At 41.1% G+C, this 17,976-nt stretch overlaps 1 protein-coding gene across 1 annotated transcript in view; it reads right to left on the reverse strand.

Moving 5' to 3' along the window:
- Positions 1-17,976, reverse strand: part of ptprfb (protein tyrosine phosphatase receptor type Fb) — a 101,613-nt gene that overhangs the window by 56,061 nt on the left and 27,576 nt on the right. The window contains exons 3-6 of the mRNA XM_030775352.1: positions 17,565-17,710; positions 16,351-16,492; positions 1,786-1,974; positions 474-491 (exon numbers count right to left, since the gene is read on the reverse strand). Of these exons, the coding sequence (XP_030631212.1) occupies positions 474-491; positions 1,786-1,974; positions 16,351-16,492; positions 17,565-17,710 (495 nt within the window). The remainder of the gene's footprint in view (positions 1-473; positions 492-1,785; positions 1,975-16,350; positions 16,493-17,564; positions 17,711-17,976) is intronic.

A 17,976-nucleotide genomic window follows, 5' to 3' on the forward strand; every position in this document is an offset into this window, starting at 1 on the left:
TCAAAGTTACCACCTTAGCAATCAAAGCCATACCCTCACTTCCCTGCGGTGCCCATTTCAGCCTAACTCGTATGCTAATCAAGTCATTTCAATTCCATCACACCAGCATTTGAATGCCAAAGCCATTCCTCAGTGACCAACCTGGCCTTCAGCTTAAAATGCAACTTCTTCCCAAAGTCTTGAAAGAGTATGAAGACCAATGACCGTGTATTCTTCTGGGAGTGGTCAAACCATCTGGGTATTTCCAAAAAACAGTGAGTTTTACTCTGACACCTTGCACAGTAGTCTGCGTACAGACCGATATCTTTTGGAGATATCATCTCATTTTTGGAAACAAAGACGGTATGGGAAATGAACAGGTTGTGATCTAAGACAGAGGTGATGTCCGGACTGAGCAAGCAGGAGATGACAGTAGAGGTGAAAAGACAGGACAAGGAGGTGACTGTTTGAGAGACACTGTTCAGCTGTCTTACCTCGAATTGGTGAACCACCTAGGTGAGGTAAATTGAATGCAAACAAGATCGAAAAGAAGCGTTAGTAGAAGAAGGAGAGGCAGAAACAGATCAAGAAAGCAAAGACAGCGTAAGAAAGTAAGAGGAAAGCAAAATTAAACAAAAGCTATTTCAGTTACGCTTAGAGAATAGCAGAGTTAGGGATCTGCTCCTTTGGGGTTAGAGAAGAAAAGGGTGCTTGCTCAGTTTTGTTGAGGTAGACCACCCTTAGTTCAGCTCACAGGAGTTCATGCGATTAGGACACGGTGACATGTTAGTTCAGTGCTTTGGCAACAAACAATATGTAGTATGTTTGCGAAGACATTTAACTCTGTCATGAAGCAGGATTTTAGTGACTACAGGGCACAGCGCAGAGTTGGGGGTTAAAGGGTGGAACTGTCTATGTTGAATAACTACGTAACCTACACTATCAAGGCTACAACCCCTGATTGCCGTGACTCATGTCACGTGGAGGCACTTCCTCTTACTCATCTAGATCAGCAAATATTTAAGCTGCCATGGACACACGGACAGCCCGATAATAAACTTTTCAGGAAAGAAATTGATAAAGACACTGAACCCAGTCTAGTGACTAACTTTCAGTGCTGTCGAGAGTACACACGTATATTAAGAGGGAAGGTTCTCAATTTTATTCTTAGGCTCTGGCATGGGACGAGATCCCGAGAGGGTATGGACTAGCCCTCTAAACAAGGTGGATTTACTGCTCAAGGACAGCACTGAAAGCTGTCAAAATCCACTAATCTACCCAATATGTATTCTGGCCTACTTGACTGATCCAGGGTCAGACAACAGCTATATACCAATCCAAAGGGTCCAAAACATAAATACAACAACCAATCAATACTCAAAGAACTATACCAACGTTCCTGAGTGGAATTACTTAAGGCTGGCTTCATGTTTTAAAAAGCTTAAGGTTCATTTGATGCTAAGGGGGCATCAAAGACTCTCCTTCCAGGGTGATCTGTTACAAATTGGTAGACAAGAAGATGAAGCACCAGAGCGGTGAGCAGCTTTAGGTGCTGAGCGAACACTGTGTGGTATTAAATTGAAAGCCATTAAATTTAACACACTACTCATAAGTGGTATCAAATCGAATTGTGTTTATGGGCACTAAAAGAGAAAGATTCATATGGACCCAAACATGTGAAGGAACAGATAGTGCTGAATGCCTTATGCTATTATAAAAGCTTTTCTCCACGCTATTCGAATAGATCACCGTCATATTGAGATTGAGGATGAGAGGGATAGCATCAGGGTGGCACTTAATGATTACCTGAACGGAGCTGCTTGATGCGGCCATTGCTGCCGTTGACGTCCACGGGCAGAAAGTCCTTGAACCAGGAGATTTCAGGGTCTGGATTGCCGCTGGCGGCACACAGCAATGTGGCCGTGCGTAGCCGCTCAACGACCTTCAGCTGGGGACCCATGTCAATGGTAGGGAAGCCATGAGGAATCTGGTCCTCTGAAACACAAACAATCGACAGGTTAAGACTGATAAGCTTGGTTACAGATAGGAGGTGACATAGATGACAATACAATGTCTGTAACTTCTATTCTAAAGACAGAGCATGGCCTCTGAAAAGTACAGACAGAAACAGGAGTGAGAGTCTATTTTGTACACTGAATCAATTCACAGAGCAGAAAACAGTCCTCCTGCTGCTTAATAAACTCAGAATTCCAGAACAGGGTGGCTAGCCTACAGGCATTTTACATTATGGTGTGTGGTTTCTCTGACGTTGAACTTTTTTCATGGGTGTAAAATCTGGTTTGTTTTCTGGTCACAATCAAACAACCAATTTACAACACAGCGTATACAAACAGAAATAGAATGTTCTGATTGTAATGCTAATTCAGATATGTTCCTATAGAAGAACAATGTGTTTAATTTAATGTTTTTGTTAGTTAAGTGCACATGTTCAAAAGAAGACGATTCCTAGACTTTATTAAATTCCTGGTTTCTTTGCTCTCGTCTTGTGAGTGAGACATTGTCCCAGTTGAGCTTGCTGCCTTTGAACTGAAAAATGACACCAATGAATGAGAACTGCAGAGACAGTCTCTATGGTGCATTGATTTAGTAAATGGGCTGGTGAGTAAAACATTTGCCAGCTCAAATCCCAGCAGGAGTCTCCTGCAAATCCCCTCAGCAAAGTGCTTAACCAGTGAAATTTTAACTATGTTCAATGAAGTTCATAATTACAACTAAAATGATGCAGAACCTATTTATTCAGATAAACAGGAGAACAGCAAACTATAATAGTGAAGAAACATATAATTTTACATCAAATGATAATAGCACAGATATACTAATTACGACCTATGGAAGTCGCGGTAAGTCACGCATGCAGTTCTATTTGTGATACATATATTAACACTTAAGATTGGAAATATATGGTGACTTAGATTTCTATTTCCCTCTGAGATTTAGACACAAAGCAATATAGTGCTCCAATCCATGTGTGTGTGAGGCATGTTGCACAGATGGGGAAAACAAACAAGCAAACAAAACATCAAAAAAACATGGTGATTTAATGGAATCCATATAAGACCCACAGAGAGCAAAAAACTATTCAGGAAACTCCTGCAATGTATTAAAGCTCAATGTTCCAGGGCAGTGGAGATTACAAACAGTCGAGAACACCGATCAGAGAAATTGTTACACAAGTAACCATTTCCCCAAATCAAAAAATGTATAAAGAATATATTATTTAGAGTGTAAACAGCTAATGCAGGGCACATTTGAGATCATTAGACTTTTTCAACAAGATGCTGACAGTGTAGAGGATCTGCATGTACAATATAATAACCCTGTGCACTAGACTGTTCATGTTACTATATGCTTGATTAGGTGACCACTGTATACACAGCGAGCAGCTCTCTGTCTAGACATTTCCTCACATTAGAGAGGCACATTTATAATGTTGAACATGAGAAGCCAAGACTGTGTTCATTGTGCTGTATATCTAATACGCTGATCTGTCTTTGTTGGGGTGGCCTATGATAAAACAAGCAATCTCGCTGTATATATTTCTAAGAGAGAGAACCAATAAACATGATCTGAGACAAAGTGGTGTTACGCATAGTCTGAGAAACACACACTCTGGAGCCTGCAAGAACAATACAAGCTGTATTAATTCACTGGTGAACAGAAACGTGTTATTTTTCAAGTTCTGATTGGAGTGTTTGTTTGAGAGTGCTGAGTGGAAAAACAGTGTGACTAGCATGACGATCCCCAGGTTGAGTTTCAGATGACAAAAGTGTTGTTTCACCAGCCAGAGTGCTCCATTAGCAGTACTAAGGACAAAATGACACACACATCAAGAGCCTTCTCTTAAATATTTCATGCTCAGAAAACATGGAAAACTGCTGTACAGGGGAGATTTGAGTACTGCAACTAAACACACCAAAAGTCAAGGTCAACGTTCACTATTTTTTCTTTCCTTCTTCTTTCCTATCTTTGACTGCAGTGTTGAAATCTGTTAAAGGACATTAAACAAACAACTCAAATACAGAAATGTGGGAAAATGAGTATAGACAGAAAGCTACAAAAGAGTGTGCTGTCTTCAGAGTCAGCGAGTCACGTGATGTGGTATGGACATCCTCAAAACTTGAAGGACAAAAGTCAGTGAGAAACTAGACACCAGTCATAACCAGGAGGCCTACAACATTTGTTTTCTTTTGCGCGTGACAAAATTAAGTCTCAAAAGATCACGAAAAACCTGTTTGCTAACGACATCAGCCTAGATGAAAAACAAAAGCCCAAGTAGGTATCTGCCTACCCGGACCTTTCCGAGCATAAAAAACGGTCTTATGTAATGGTTTGTAACTATCTATCAAAAATAGAGTAGGAAATCCTGACACATACTACTGAGGTACGGCAGAGCTGAAATAAAGGCAAACCCCATCAGTGTTGAAGGCATGCTTTATCACTAATGCATCATTGTTCTGCACCAGGAACAAAAATAGAAAAAGAAAAAGAGAAGTCAACAAATTCAGCTTGTCTTTTTAATACAATCACAACCTGTTCCGTACGTATGTTGAGTCACGCGAGGCTCCATTACAGTGAATGGCCTTGGGGTGTGGGATGATTGGAAAACAGCTCACTCTGTCCCTGGTCTCAGCTAAGTTGCTCATCATAGATGTAGGCGCTGCCACAGATGGCAGTTTGAATTTAAAAAAGCCTGCCAACACTGGTCTTATTGTTTCTCAGGAGCAGTTATGATAAGGTGCTTGGCTGTGGTTAAGTGATGCATTCGGTTGGTAATTAGGCTGCCATCTTCGGCCAACTGAGAAACATGAGACTGGATGAAAAGGAATTGGTACAGCAGGGAATGACATAGCTTGGCAGAATCTTTTTCGTCAACTAACCAGAGAACCAAACCGCATTGGTGGGGTGTTATGTCCTCCTCTAGTTACTTTTCTGGCTACTATTCCTAAAGCTGTTCCCCAAATTTGACTAATGGCAATTTAAGATTAGAGGAAAAATCAATTCAGTTATGTATCGCGATTCTTTTGTGCGGTGATTCACGCACTGACTCCAAAATCAGTTTTTTAAATTAATTTTTAATTCATATACGTTTGAATTTTAGGCGGGGAAACATTGCTCTATAATCTTACAGGTGGCGCGCTCTAAACTATTCACACATTGGCAGGCAGCACAGCATCCTGTGTGGTTGGAGCAAATTATCTGCTAACTTTGTTTAGAAATAACAATATGGTGGATGACATACCAGAGAAATGTGCTGCTCCTCCACAGTTTAAATTGAATGTATGGAGGAACTTTGGCCTTCATAATTTAAGTAACGGGGGAGTTGAACATGAGCCACGCTGTATGCAAACTCTGTCACACTAAAGTTAAGTATTGTGGTAATACAACTAACACACAGGCCCATATTGCTCAACACCTTCCTGAGTTAGACAAGGCGGCAGAGAAAGCTAAACCTGTTGCTAGCAGCCAACAACGAACACTGGACACAAGTTTGAACAAGATTCCTAGCAGTTCAGATACAGTGAAGCGCATCACAATGTCAATTACTCATTTTATATGCAAAGATCTGAGGCCATACAGTGTTGTGGAAAATACAGGTTTTCATAATATGATGTACTCTTTAGAGCCATGGTATGTCACATCATCAAGACTTTTTTTTCCGACGCAGCTCTACAACAAGGTGAAATCACAAGTTAAGGAATCACTGACTGAAGCTTTCAAGGTATAAAGCTTTAGAGGTATGACTCAACTTTTCTTTCATGGTTCAAGGTTTTAAAATTGTAACAAAAAATCGGAAAAAATTGCAACATCGAATCAGGATATTTATAGAATCGTGATACTTACAGAATCGCAATACAAATCGAATCGGCACCTAGGTACCGTGACGATATCGTATCGGGCGTTCCCTGATGACTTCCTGCCTTGGACCAATGGTAAATCAACAATGGTAAAATATTGGGCAAACTATAGTGTTATGCTCTTAAAAAATCCATCCCCTCTATTTTTTCCATGTGATTTTATTTCCAATAATTTTCATTCCTTCAGCCATCCTTCATTCCATCTGCTCCTTATACCATGGTTCTTTGAGAAGGTCTCAAAGAATACGTTGACGTGGAGTTATCTTCACGCGATCTTGAAGAATCATTGTCTCTCAAAAACTGTTCATGAAAAGCATAACTGTTCTTAGTTAAGCAAATATTCAAGTACCGTAAACCAAAACATAGCCTCTTGCTAACTTAAGCTGTTTAACAGGTCCTTTCAGATTTTACTAAGTTGATGTTTGAGCCCTGGTTGTGACCTCTGCTCACAAAATGGACAGAATCCATCATGGCAGCCAACCAAATTTCCCCTCTTACAGGAAATCCACTGATCCAAACCAAAGGCAGTGTTTAATGTGTTCTTATCAAAATGACACACTCGCACAAGCCTTTGCAGATGAAAATCTATTGTACTATATTATCTCTGTGGTTGCGGAACGAGGCCAGGAGCAGGTCCAAGCTTTATCCACGCCAATGACCATAAACATAGCCAAACTCTCTGACAATGTTAAACGAGGGAGAGGAACACAAGCCCATCGGTAATCAGTATGGTGGAAAATGAAAAAGGAACATTGTTCTCTCTGAAGCAGTAAATTACATGAGCTGGAGCTTATTTTGTGCAATATGAGCTGCTTATCTGATAAACGTGTTTACTGTAAAGAAAGGGAGAGTGGTTTGAGGGTCAAGACTGGAAGGAGTGCCAGCTAATTGGAATGGGCGCCATAGTCACAAAAAGAAGGGGGGAAAAGGAGGAGAGGAAAAGGAGGAAAACTATATCCCATAATCTGACAAAAACACAAGAGTTCTCGCATCGACTGCCAGAGAGTTATCACAGACAATGACTGTTGAGAGAAACAATGTTGATTTCAATTTCAAAGACAGAAAAATTGGCAAAAATACAAAATTATCTGGCGGCAAGGGACACCAAACCAAAATAAGGAGATAATGTGGTTCAGACTTGTATGGGCTTTCAACTCTATGCGCTCAGAGAGGCAGAGAGGAAGAGGGGGCGGCTGTGTTGAATGTTACTGTGTTAAAGGAAAACGAGGAGGAGAAGGAGGAAGGGCCCAGTGGGTGGAGATGGCAGTGGAGTAAAGAGGGAAATGGTGAAGGGGAGGGGTGTATGCCAACCTCCTGCCAGCTCCAATTACCGAGGCGAGTGGAGCATGGCAGGCAGGGCGATGAGTCTAATCAGAACCCTGCTGAAACCGACCAGTCTCCAGCCCTTCAGCCCCACTGCGAAGCTGCCAGAACTTGCACCGTTCCCAAGTCAGGCTCAGTTATTTCCACCCAAAACAAACTCATTGCCACTGAACTGAATACTCGGTCCACAAACCGCGACGCTACGGGAGACCCACACACTGCCGATGATGATTCTGCCTGTGACGAATCGCACACGCTCAAATTCCAAACTCTACATCATGCTGCTGTTGCAAGCAAAGAAGCATGTTTGTGACATGAGCCGAATGTAAATGTTTAGCTAGGAACTGAGGGAGCAACTCGGTTTCTCTGGAAAACACCTACAATACGTACTACTACAAAAAAAAAAGAAAAAAAAAAAAGAAAAGAAATAAGAGAGAGAAAAAAAAATCATGAGCTATTGTTTGGACTCTGCTTACGTGTTGAGAGAGTGTGACCTGATTTATGTATGGGAAGTACATAAACTACTGCATACGAGCGGATATATTTGCCCTTAAGCAAAAGAGAAATTTTGCATTGCTGTCCTGTGTTTTTAAAAGAGCAACACTGGTCTGAACCAGGTCAGCTCTGTTGATTCAGTTTTGCAAGGTTCAACTATATGGCCGAGTTGCTCATGAAAAATCTCTGCTTTAAATGCACTTGTAATTCTCTAAATGGTGCGTCAGAGAGTGATGAATGACAACAATTACAGGTGATATCTCTTTCTAGGGGAGCTGTGAACAATCTCTGAAAACTGACAGCAGTAAATAATTCCCAGTAAAAATGTCACGAGTGCAACTGAGAATGTGTGTTCTCCGGAAGAGAGAGAATGTGTATTTCATATGAGATCACTAGAAAAGAATAGGCTACCTTTTCAGTAAAGACAGGAAAGAACTCTCTTGGTTCTAGAATCCCATGAATTAAGTTTGGATTCCTTTCATACCAATTCAATTCCAATTCTACTTCATCAAGTCTACTGTCACTTTCATCTCAGAATCTAACTCAATTAACTGAATTCACCAATCAGCAGTTAACCAATTACCTTTTTCATTCAGAATTGACTCAAAACCAAGGAGCATATGTAAAGTTAACAAAAATGTTGATTCTTTTTTTAAACCTTCAATTTTAAAGGCCAATTATCTAAACTGTCCGACATGATCCACAGACGACCTATGATAGTGCGTGACAGTGCCTGTGGGTTAATCTGACAGGTAACACATATATGCTAAATATTTGCATTTGTTGGAGACAGAGAGGTGCGTTTCCTCACAAAAGCAGACAGACCAGATGAGAAAACAGAATGACTCTGAACTTGAAGTGACATGTTTGTGTACATTACGAAGGCCTACTCTGAAAAGCTTTTCTGAGATACCAGGATTAAAGGGGGGGAATGGGTTCCCTCTATGACTTCACTGTTGCTACTGAACAAATGCTAGTTTACTCTTTTTATAATATGGTGTCATTGTAAAGCACTGGCCTGAGAAAGAGTATTGTCGAGTAAAGAGATGACTGGTCTGGGGTTTAAAGGGAAGTATATGAGAGCTCATCCACACTTTCACACCTCTGTGAAGGGTGTATCCAAAGAGTGTAAAAACAGCCCCTTGTAAATGTGTATCTTGGTGACAGGTCCATACATGCCAGAGGCTAGTTGCCAGAGAGAACTGTGTGAGCGACTGTGAATTTGAGAGGTCTCTAATATAGCTTCACAAATGTGAAATTCGTTCCACATCACCTGCCTCTGAGTAAACAATTTTACCCGTTTGCATCTTCAAAAATGAGAAATGATTGAATGTACTGGCCATATTTGGCTTATAGACAACATCCTTGACAAATTTCAAACAAATCAAGCTCAAATATGTACAAATACCGTGGTTTTCTTCCAAAAACAAAAGAAAAAAATTAGAGAAAAACAATGAAAAAAAATTATATCTTGACAATATCCGTAGCATTAAAATCATAGGGCGTTTCCGTGAAAGACATTTTTTCTGAGTAAAAATAAAGGATTATTGTTGAAGACTGTATGATTTGATCTTATTCACAGTGCTTCTCAATGGAGTCTAACACATCAAGGCTATTGCCTCTTGATTTGAACTGTGCACATTGTTGGAAGGGTCTTGAGCAAGAACGTTTTAAATGCCTGTAGCTAAGCATGAGCTGGGAAATTACACGAACTAATCTTCCAGATGTTTCTGATGTTACACCATACATTTTTAATGCAGCACACTCATTGGGCGGCCCTACAACCTCATTCAAGTATTAGCTGAAAATTACATGTGAAAGGCTAAGCTGTGCCTGAGAGGTTGGTTCCTGGCGGCAGAGTGCCAGCAGCGTGCTGTTTATCCAAGTCGGTTTGGGGAAAGAAGTGTAATGCATGCCGTGACCTTTGAAATAATACACTTTTTCTCGCTGGGCAGAATATTCAGCCTCACTTCCCAGCAGACAGGCACTTAATCAATACTGGGCAGTAGCACTTCTCTCCCTGGCTCTTGTTCTCTCTCTCTCTCTCTCTCTGCCCTCTAACTTCCCCTGTCTTCAATATGATCTACTGCTCTGCCACAGGCATGCCTCTGTTATTTATGCCGTGGCTCAATGGTTTGTACATAACAGCATGTGTGACCTGTTACCACAACTAAAGGGCGGTCTTCCAGTTCCATGTCCCTAGTCACCTTGAGGGATGACAACTGTGTGAAATCTCAAGCTTCATTAACTATTACAGAGAATCTTCAAAGGATTCCGATAAAGAGAGTGTGCTCTGTGTCGCCTCCATAAGAACAGGCTGATGCCGCCAAATCGATCGGATGCGGATGACCATTATGTCATATCTTCTAACGAAATTTCACACTCGCAAATTTGCACTTGGAATTTTCTGTTAGAGGACTGGAGCCAGCAAAGGAAAGGAGAAACTGAAAAAAAACAAACACACAAACAACAACAATAACAAAAAAACCCCCAGCTGTAACAAGGAAAAAAAAGGGCAAAGAAAAAGAAAACCTCCTGGTGTTTCTCGGGTCATGTTTGAAGTCATACATGTGGACAGAGGTCACTTTTATGAGTTTGCAGCTCGACGGCAAACACAGCAGAACATGGCAGCTGCTGTTCATGAAAACTCTCTCTGCATGTTTCAAGTGACATGTCTTATATACACTGTCAATGACAATGAAACTAACATGGAGATTTAACAATTTGGTGTCTCTGTTTGGTCACCATTTATCGTTTTTGAAGTAACACAGAACAAATAAATCAGACAGCAAAGCTTTCTGACAATCTGAACTTTCTGAGCAAAATGATGAGGACACGGATTCCGTCAGACCGCAGAGCCAGAGCTTGTTATACTATTTATTTATATATTTTTATTATTTATTTGATAACCTTCAGACGCACATTAAGTTTTGATAGTAGGTTGCAGCAATATTAATTGACATTTTTTAAAAATAATACCTAGACGTACGGTATGTTTTTTTGTTTTTTTTTTAAGAAAGAAAGGTATGTGTCTTTATGTGTTCTGGAAATTATGGCCAATTTGCCACTGTCTACAAGTTTGTACAAGTTCGTATGTTTACAAGTTTACAAGAAATTTCATGTTTTTCATGTCTTTTTCACCGTACCAAAAAATGTATCGAACCGTGACTTCAAAACCGGGTACTTTTGCCTACCGTTACACCCCTCGTTCTATGATCAACTGATTTCCATGTAACATGAAGAAATAAGAGAGAAAAAGAAAAAAAAGAAAGAAAAAAAACCCAAAGAAAAAGTCTCAGAGAGATATCGGCAGCCCCTAACTCCCTCACGAAGTCAAAAACAACCTTGTTTGTTTTGTGCACAGCCGAGCTGCTCCCAGCACAGTCAACTTGTCCAGCCTTGTCCATTTGGCCATAGTACTTCAGAGGTGCACAAACACCTCTTCTGACGAGCGCATTTGTCCACTCAGACATAAAAGTAATTGTCATAAACTATACAAGCCAACCTTATATGAGTACACAACACATACAAATGAGTCTTTAGAGCTGACTCAGGACCAGCACAGAGCCAACCCCCATAAACCTCTTACTCTTTAGCTATGGCCTAGCAGCTATACGAAAGGTCAGGACAAATATCTCCCACTGTCCAATTCAACAGAGCAGGCTTTTGAAACTGAAATCAGAAAGGAAGGGGGGGGGGGGGCAGGTTAACACAAGGACCAATAACTTGCTGGCCAGAAAAACAAACTCATCCTCTACTCAAACTCATCCTTTTCAACACAACCTCAATCTCTCAGCTGGCCACCGCCCTTCAGGCATTTGTTCAGCTAATCCACATATCATAAACACATAATGCTCTTTCAAAGGTATAAGGAAAAAAAAAAAAAAAAAAAAGAAAAACAACAATCAGTTTACTTAAAACAAAATACATTTTAAATATAATCTTTCAGAAACACACATATTTTAAGTAAATTGAAATTGAGGAGTTTCAGAAAATTTTATTTTAGCTTTTTTGTTGTTTTGTTTTTCCTCTGTTCCTCATTTTTTTACGATCCAGGTTTTATAACCTCATTGGAAAGCCCTTGAAGAAGAGACGGGAATGAGGTGAGTGATTCCACCCAACCATATTGCGCAAGTCCTTGGGAGAGGCCTCTCCCGACAGACGCAGTTTGTAACTGTCAACCACTTATGATATACAGCGCTGGGCTTCAAGCCAGCAGATGGTGGGAGAAATTAAACTTGTGACACGGACCGTTGACTGGAGCCCAGGAAGCAGTTGGAAACCACACCTGTAGAGGTGAAGTAGATTACAAATGTGTGCGTGAGAGTGACTGTACACTGCACAATAGAGCAAGTGCGAGTTTATTTTGTCCTTCCAGTTGACGGCTGCCCAACAGACTTGTTTGTTTACTAAATTATTGAGTAAAAGCATTAAGACTCTTGGCGCTTTGTCACCTAGGATTAAACAAGCTGAGGGATGAGGAAACAAACAAAAGGGGATACAGCATGGAAGAACCAACATGGAAAATTTCAAGCCTATCTTGATTACAAGACAAGTGACTAGAGTGAACATGTATAATTACTGTATAAGGGACACAATACAGTGATGTTTTGCAGCAATTTACTCTGTGCCCTTACTTGCCTTGTTCCTGAAACATTTACTCCCTGTATTGTGCTATTGCGTGGTAGTTATTTGCTGTCTGCTTGTTCGCCATGGATTGTAATGCATGTCAAACATATAAAGCCTTCTCTAAATCGCTGACTCTATAATTTGTTTACAAACACCACACATCACCTAAATTCTCTGAGATAATCCCCCCCACCCACCACCACCACAGGTACCGTCTGCCGATTTTATTGCAGAACTCTGAGGCCATCTAACAATGTAGGAGTTTTGCTGCCACCTGAGGTGCCCTCTGATGAGCTGACTAATGAGATGGGATAAATTCCATGGATCAATCACTCGTGTTTCTCCAGACTGCGGGCAGGATGATGGGAAGCACTTTTTGTAGAGAGAGTTGTTTGTCTGTCCAGGTCAAGTAAAAAGCTGCTCTCTCCTGAACTGTGGGTCAAACTCTGTCATTTTAATTAGTCTTAATCAAAGAGAGGTTTTTAACCTTTGCCTTAATGGAGAAGCACTCTAAAGAAAGAGATCCTTTCAGTCCTCACTGTAGAGTGGCTTGCAGACAGAAGACTCAATTCCTCAAAACCGAAAAGAACTGAAGGAATGCATAAACAAAGTGATTATTCTCAGACCTCACACAGAGACATTCTCTACCAGTTATACGCCCTATCCTCGAAAGTAATAACAATAATAATAATAATAATGACAATAATACAGGCTGGAAACAAGTAATACAGTAACAACACGTCTGGAGTGGAGATCAGTCCCGCTGGCAGTGGAGCATCTGATGATTTACAAAAGAAGCTTCTCTCTCAGATGATGCTCTTTTGCAGTTTTTCTCGTTTCTGTCACAGGTGCAGACAATTTACGGGCATCATTGAAAGATGAAGAGTCCTGCTTAGAGGCCTTAGTCATTCTGAGTTTGAGGCAGCCTGAATGGTGCTTACTGCAAGCCTGGCCAAGTTTTACTCAGCAGCTGGTCGCTCACACCCTCAACCTCCACTGAGCAGAGCGCTCAGAGTTCATAAGCTTCTTGTAGGTGTTTTTTTTTTCTCCTTCTCCTCTTCACGCAAGGTTTACACCCACCGTTGCTTAGGGCAATCTAACGCCAGGTTTTGGACTCTAGAGTGGAACGCCTGGGTACCTCACCAGACCACCATCTTTGTGCCAAGCAATGTAGTCTGGATGGATAATTTCTAATTGTTTTTTATTTCATAAATGCGGATTCCATGCTATCTACTTATAGCTTTGGCACAAAATGTTCTTTATTATTCGGCAAATAATAATAGGGATGGCTCATCTCTCACAGGCCACTGGCAATGCCAGCGAGAGGCAACTCAACAGATTGTGGGGTTCGTTGAAAAGCTAGCACTCTGCAGCTGGACAAGTGGCAAATTAGAACAAGTTGGGCATCAAAATGTCTTAACATCCAGCCCACATAAGCCCACAAGTCACTACCCATAGTCTTCTCATATACAAGTCACTTCTTTTTGTCCCTTATAACATTCCACTACAGATGAAATGGTGAAATTTTCAATGCACAATCAAAATCCTACAGCAGTAGTTCAGACTAAATGAAGGAAGTAGTGGTTTCGGACAGAACATGAAACCTGCGAGGTACTTTAAGGCAATAGGAAAAAGCAAGCGGACCATCCGATGACAAAGTGTTTCTTACTGACCTCCATTTTGTAGAATGCCAAATCAATACGAATTTTACGGTCTTAAAAAAAAATTAACCTATTAATCATTTAAATGTTTTTTTCAATTATCAACATATGTTGTTTTTCTCTGTTATTCTCAAACCACTATTAAACAAAGAACATTAATGCTGAAATAATTTTTTTTCATTAAAGATTTAATGTTCACTTAATGTTTTTTCAATTAATTCACTACTTAACAGATCACCATTGAAAAAAACTGCATAACACTGAATTAAGTCTGCTTTTGCTCCAGGGTCCCACCAGAGTCCAATGACTGGTTGCCCATCATTAAGAAGAAGGCCTTTGGTCTCGCCTCCACCACACAGGGATCTGAGAGACTCGAGAGCTTTGTTACAGTGGGAAAAAATACTAATCTGAGATTCCTTGAGTTAAAACAATCCATAAGTGAAGAATTTTCACTGAGGCTTCCATCAGCTAGGCAACCTGGAGGAGGTCCAGCCCACAAAAAGATCTAAACTCTTTGGGGATATCTGCTGTTAAAGGAGAGCTCCATGTTTACCTCAAAGCCATTCCTGTTAAATAAAGATACTGGCAAAGAGAATATTTATTTCTCCTATTCCAGCGAGATATCGAGGAGACTGAATGAGACAGTCGTGCTGGAAATGACATACTTTGCCAGCGCCACCACACAGAGTATACATGGTTTTGAATGCTCCCTGCTCTGAGGCATATCCTTCATTTGAATGTTTACGTTATATAATTGCATTGTGCTGTCTCCAGTCTATTTCACTGCAGTGGAAAAGAAAGGACAAAGAATTTGGCGTAGCTCCTTCATTAGATTACGCATAGCTCCATCATTAAAGCATAGATCCCTCATTCTTACAAAATCAAGCCCTCTACTCTTCATTACTATTTCAATCATTCAAAGAAACAACCCCATGCCAAAGTTCCACATACAAATCTCCAAATAGTAAAAATCTACTTGAGGAACCTAGTTGTTGCTGACATGTGACACTACCATGTTATACCTAATTTGTCCATAATGTCCACAACTCACAGCTAAGAAGAGTTATGCAAAAGACAATACAGCTTGTTGCAGCAGAGATCACCGCATCTTTCCTCAGCCCAATCTACAATCCAAGAAAACATATTAGGGCTTTACAATATCTATAGATGAGACCAAAAAAAAAAAAAAAAGTCATATTTATGGACACAGTTTCTCCGTCCGCAAATGTGACACAAAGGACACCTTTAAGTGAGTCATTAGAGTACATGATCATCAATCAACTTCTATTCTGTGCCAGTTTTTACGCTGTGCTATGGAAGTGAACTTGATGTATTGCTTGGCCAAGAACAATGGGCTATAAATAGAGTTCAATCTCCATCCCTGAGTATCCTGGGGGCGTCCAGCTCATCCGCTGCACTCCGTACTACCAGCCAGACGGCACGCTGTCTGCCTTCATTTAAAGCTCTCCCCACACCAAAGCCAAATGAGGCCTCCCAACCGCCACATTCATGAAATAATTTCTTTATTAGACTTTCTAATTTGAACTAATTGGCCTTTGTCTGCTCCTCCTCTTGTGTCAAAAATAAGATTACAGATGGATTACACTAGGGCAAATGTTTTAATACAAAACACATGCTAGTGGGTTTGGTCAAACACTGGCTTGAGTAAGTCTGTCTTAATTTGCTGTCTGGGGGCCCGAGGCATGGTATCTTCACTTGACCAGTACCTAATGCTTTGATTAATCTCATCTGCTTCACGTGTACGCCTCATGTTACGGGGCTGTTTGTGCACTGTATCACATTAGATAGCGCCTCACTGCAATAAAATGGGAAGCACAAGACCCTCCAGCTGAATTATGAGAGTATGCTGATGATATCGCCAGTCGTTTTTCTCACCCACTGGGAACTCTAAAACTGGTCCAAAAGCTTATTTAAATAAACTGATTTGTTATACAGTAAGACTAACTGTATGAGACATCATGGATTCTCCTATGGGCTCAGTGCAGATAGCTAATGGATTTTTATTACCTCAGCCTACCATTGCCTGCATAGGCAAAAATAAAAACAGAGACTGAACAAGCTTTTGGACAGAGTTATGGACGTAACAGAATGTCCATTTAACAGTCTTTTACACAATGGAGCCTGAAGTGTTCTGTACTCATGTACTCATCTATCCTCTATAACATGTTTTCAGAGAGTGGGGAGGAGTTGGAATAAAGGATGGTTCTATCTGTTTCCAGAGATGTTGCTGTATCATATTACGTCTACATCTACCAACCATGTAACCTATAAGAACTGGAAGCCATGGGAGGAAACAGAGTAAAAACAACATCCTTGTTCATGTCAGAGGTTCGGTCCAGGCTGATGAGAGAAGAACTCTCTCTTACCTTCTAGCACGGTGAGTTTGGCACTGGTGTTGATCTCTCCCACGCTGTTGGTGGCTGTGCACTCATAGATTGCCTCATCCCTGTGTGTTCTCAGCGGCTGGATGCGCAGCACGGAGCCTGAGCCGTCATCAAACTCAATCACCTGAGAAAACAGCGCAGACACACCAGACTCTCACAACCGTGTCACTCAATCAGATTCTTCCACTGATGCGTAAAAGAAATTCCTTTGTTCTCCTAAAGAGGAATTTGCCCAAATATTTCACCACACCACAAACCAAACCGGCTTCACAGAAACCTTTGTTCTCGGATTTTAGTCAAATTCAGGATCTAGGTTATGGATGGTACTTGAGAGCAGCAACTGGAAAGCCTCAGTTCATCTCAGAATACCATTTTTCTAGCACGGCAATATTTTGCAGCCTCTTTAAATTTATCAATAACAATGTTAACTTTAATGGATCCTAAACTACCTGTGAGAGCTTGGGTCTCTTATTCAGTCAGATCAGTCACACACAGAGTTTAAAAGTACAGAACAACCCCACAAACTGCATGTGAAATATGCCAGTTAGACTGAGGAAGAGTGAGGGATTTCGTATGCTTGATCTTAACTCAGCTGAAAACACATGCTAACTCACACAGATCTCATTCCATTCAAGAGTGCTCACACATTCTGCACAGGTAATGATTTGGAGGAGAGAGCTTGGAGAGAGATGGATCTCCGCTGAAACTCAGCACAGGATGGAGGGGTTTCGAGGGGGGAGACGAACATCAGGGCTTTTTATTTATTTTCTGAGGATTATGTGTTGAGCTATTCCTCTTGAGTCTAGATTCTACCCTGCTAGAAAATAACAGGCCCCCCTGCTGACCTGAGCCATCAGGTGGTCATCCCTCCCACACCCCCGTCACTGAAAGCACACACTCTCTACTCACATCTCTGTTCAAAAGACATGAGAGACACGGGGCCCGAGAAACATGAAGAGAAGGATAGGGGAGACACAGAGAGGGGAGAGAAAGGTAGCTGACTTCAGCACAAAAGGGATGAGAGAGAGAGAGAGAGAGAAAGAGAGAAAAGAGAGTGAGAAAAGATGCCTGAGAGAGAGAGAGAGAGAGACACACACACAGACGTAAAGGGTGTCAGGGAATGAAAAGCGAATAGCAGCAGGCGTTTGGTTGACACAGCATGGCAGAGACGTTGACATGGCTGAAGAGAGACACACCTCAAAGCGCTGAGAGCTGACTTTCTTTCCCTTCTTCATCCACGTGATCCTCGGCTTGGGCTCACCCACCGCCTGGCACACAAAGGATGCCACCCCTCCCGAAATCCCTGTCTGGTCCTCTGGAGTTTTGACGAAACTCGGCAAGCCTGGAAAGAGGAGAAACGGCAAGAAAATGAGACAGACAGACAGATAGATAGACAGACACCATCTCTCTCTCTCTCTCTCTCTCTCTCTCTCTCTCTCTCTCTCTCTCTCTCTCTCTCTCTCTCTCTCTCTCTCTCTCTCTCTCTCTCTCTCTCTCTCTCTCTCTCTCTATATATATATATATATATATATATATATATATATATATATATATATATATGTAGAGACAGAGAGAGTGAGTGGGGATTTGTGCACAAAAAAAAACATG

The sequence above is a fragment of the Chanos chanos genome, chromosome 5 (assembly GCF_902362185.1).
Source record: "Chanos chanos chromosome 5, fChaCha1.1, whole genome shotgun sequence".
Classification (NCBI taxonomy): Eukaryota; Metazoa; Chordata; class Actinopteri; order Gonorynchiformes; family Chanidae; genus Chanos; species Chanos chanos.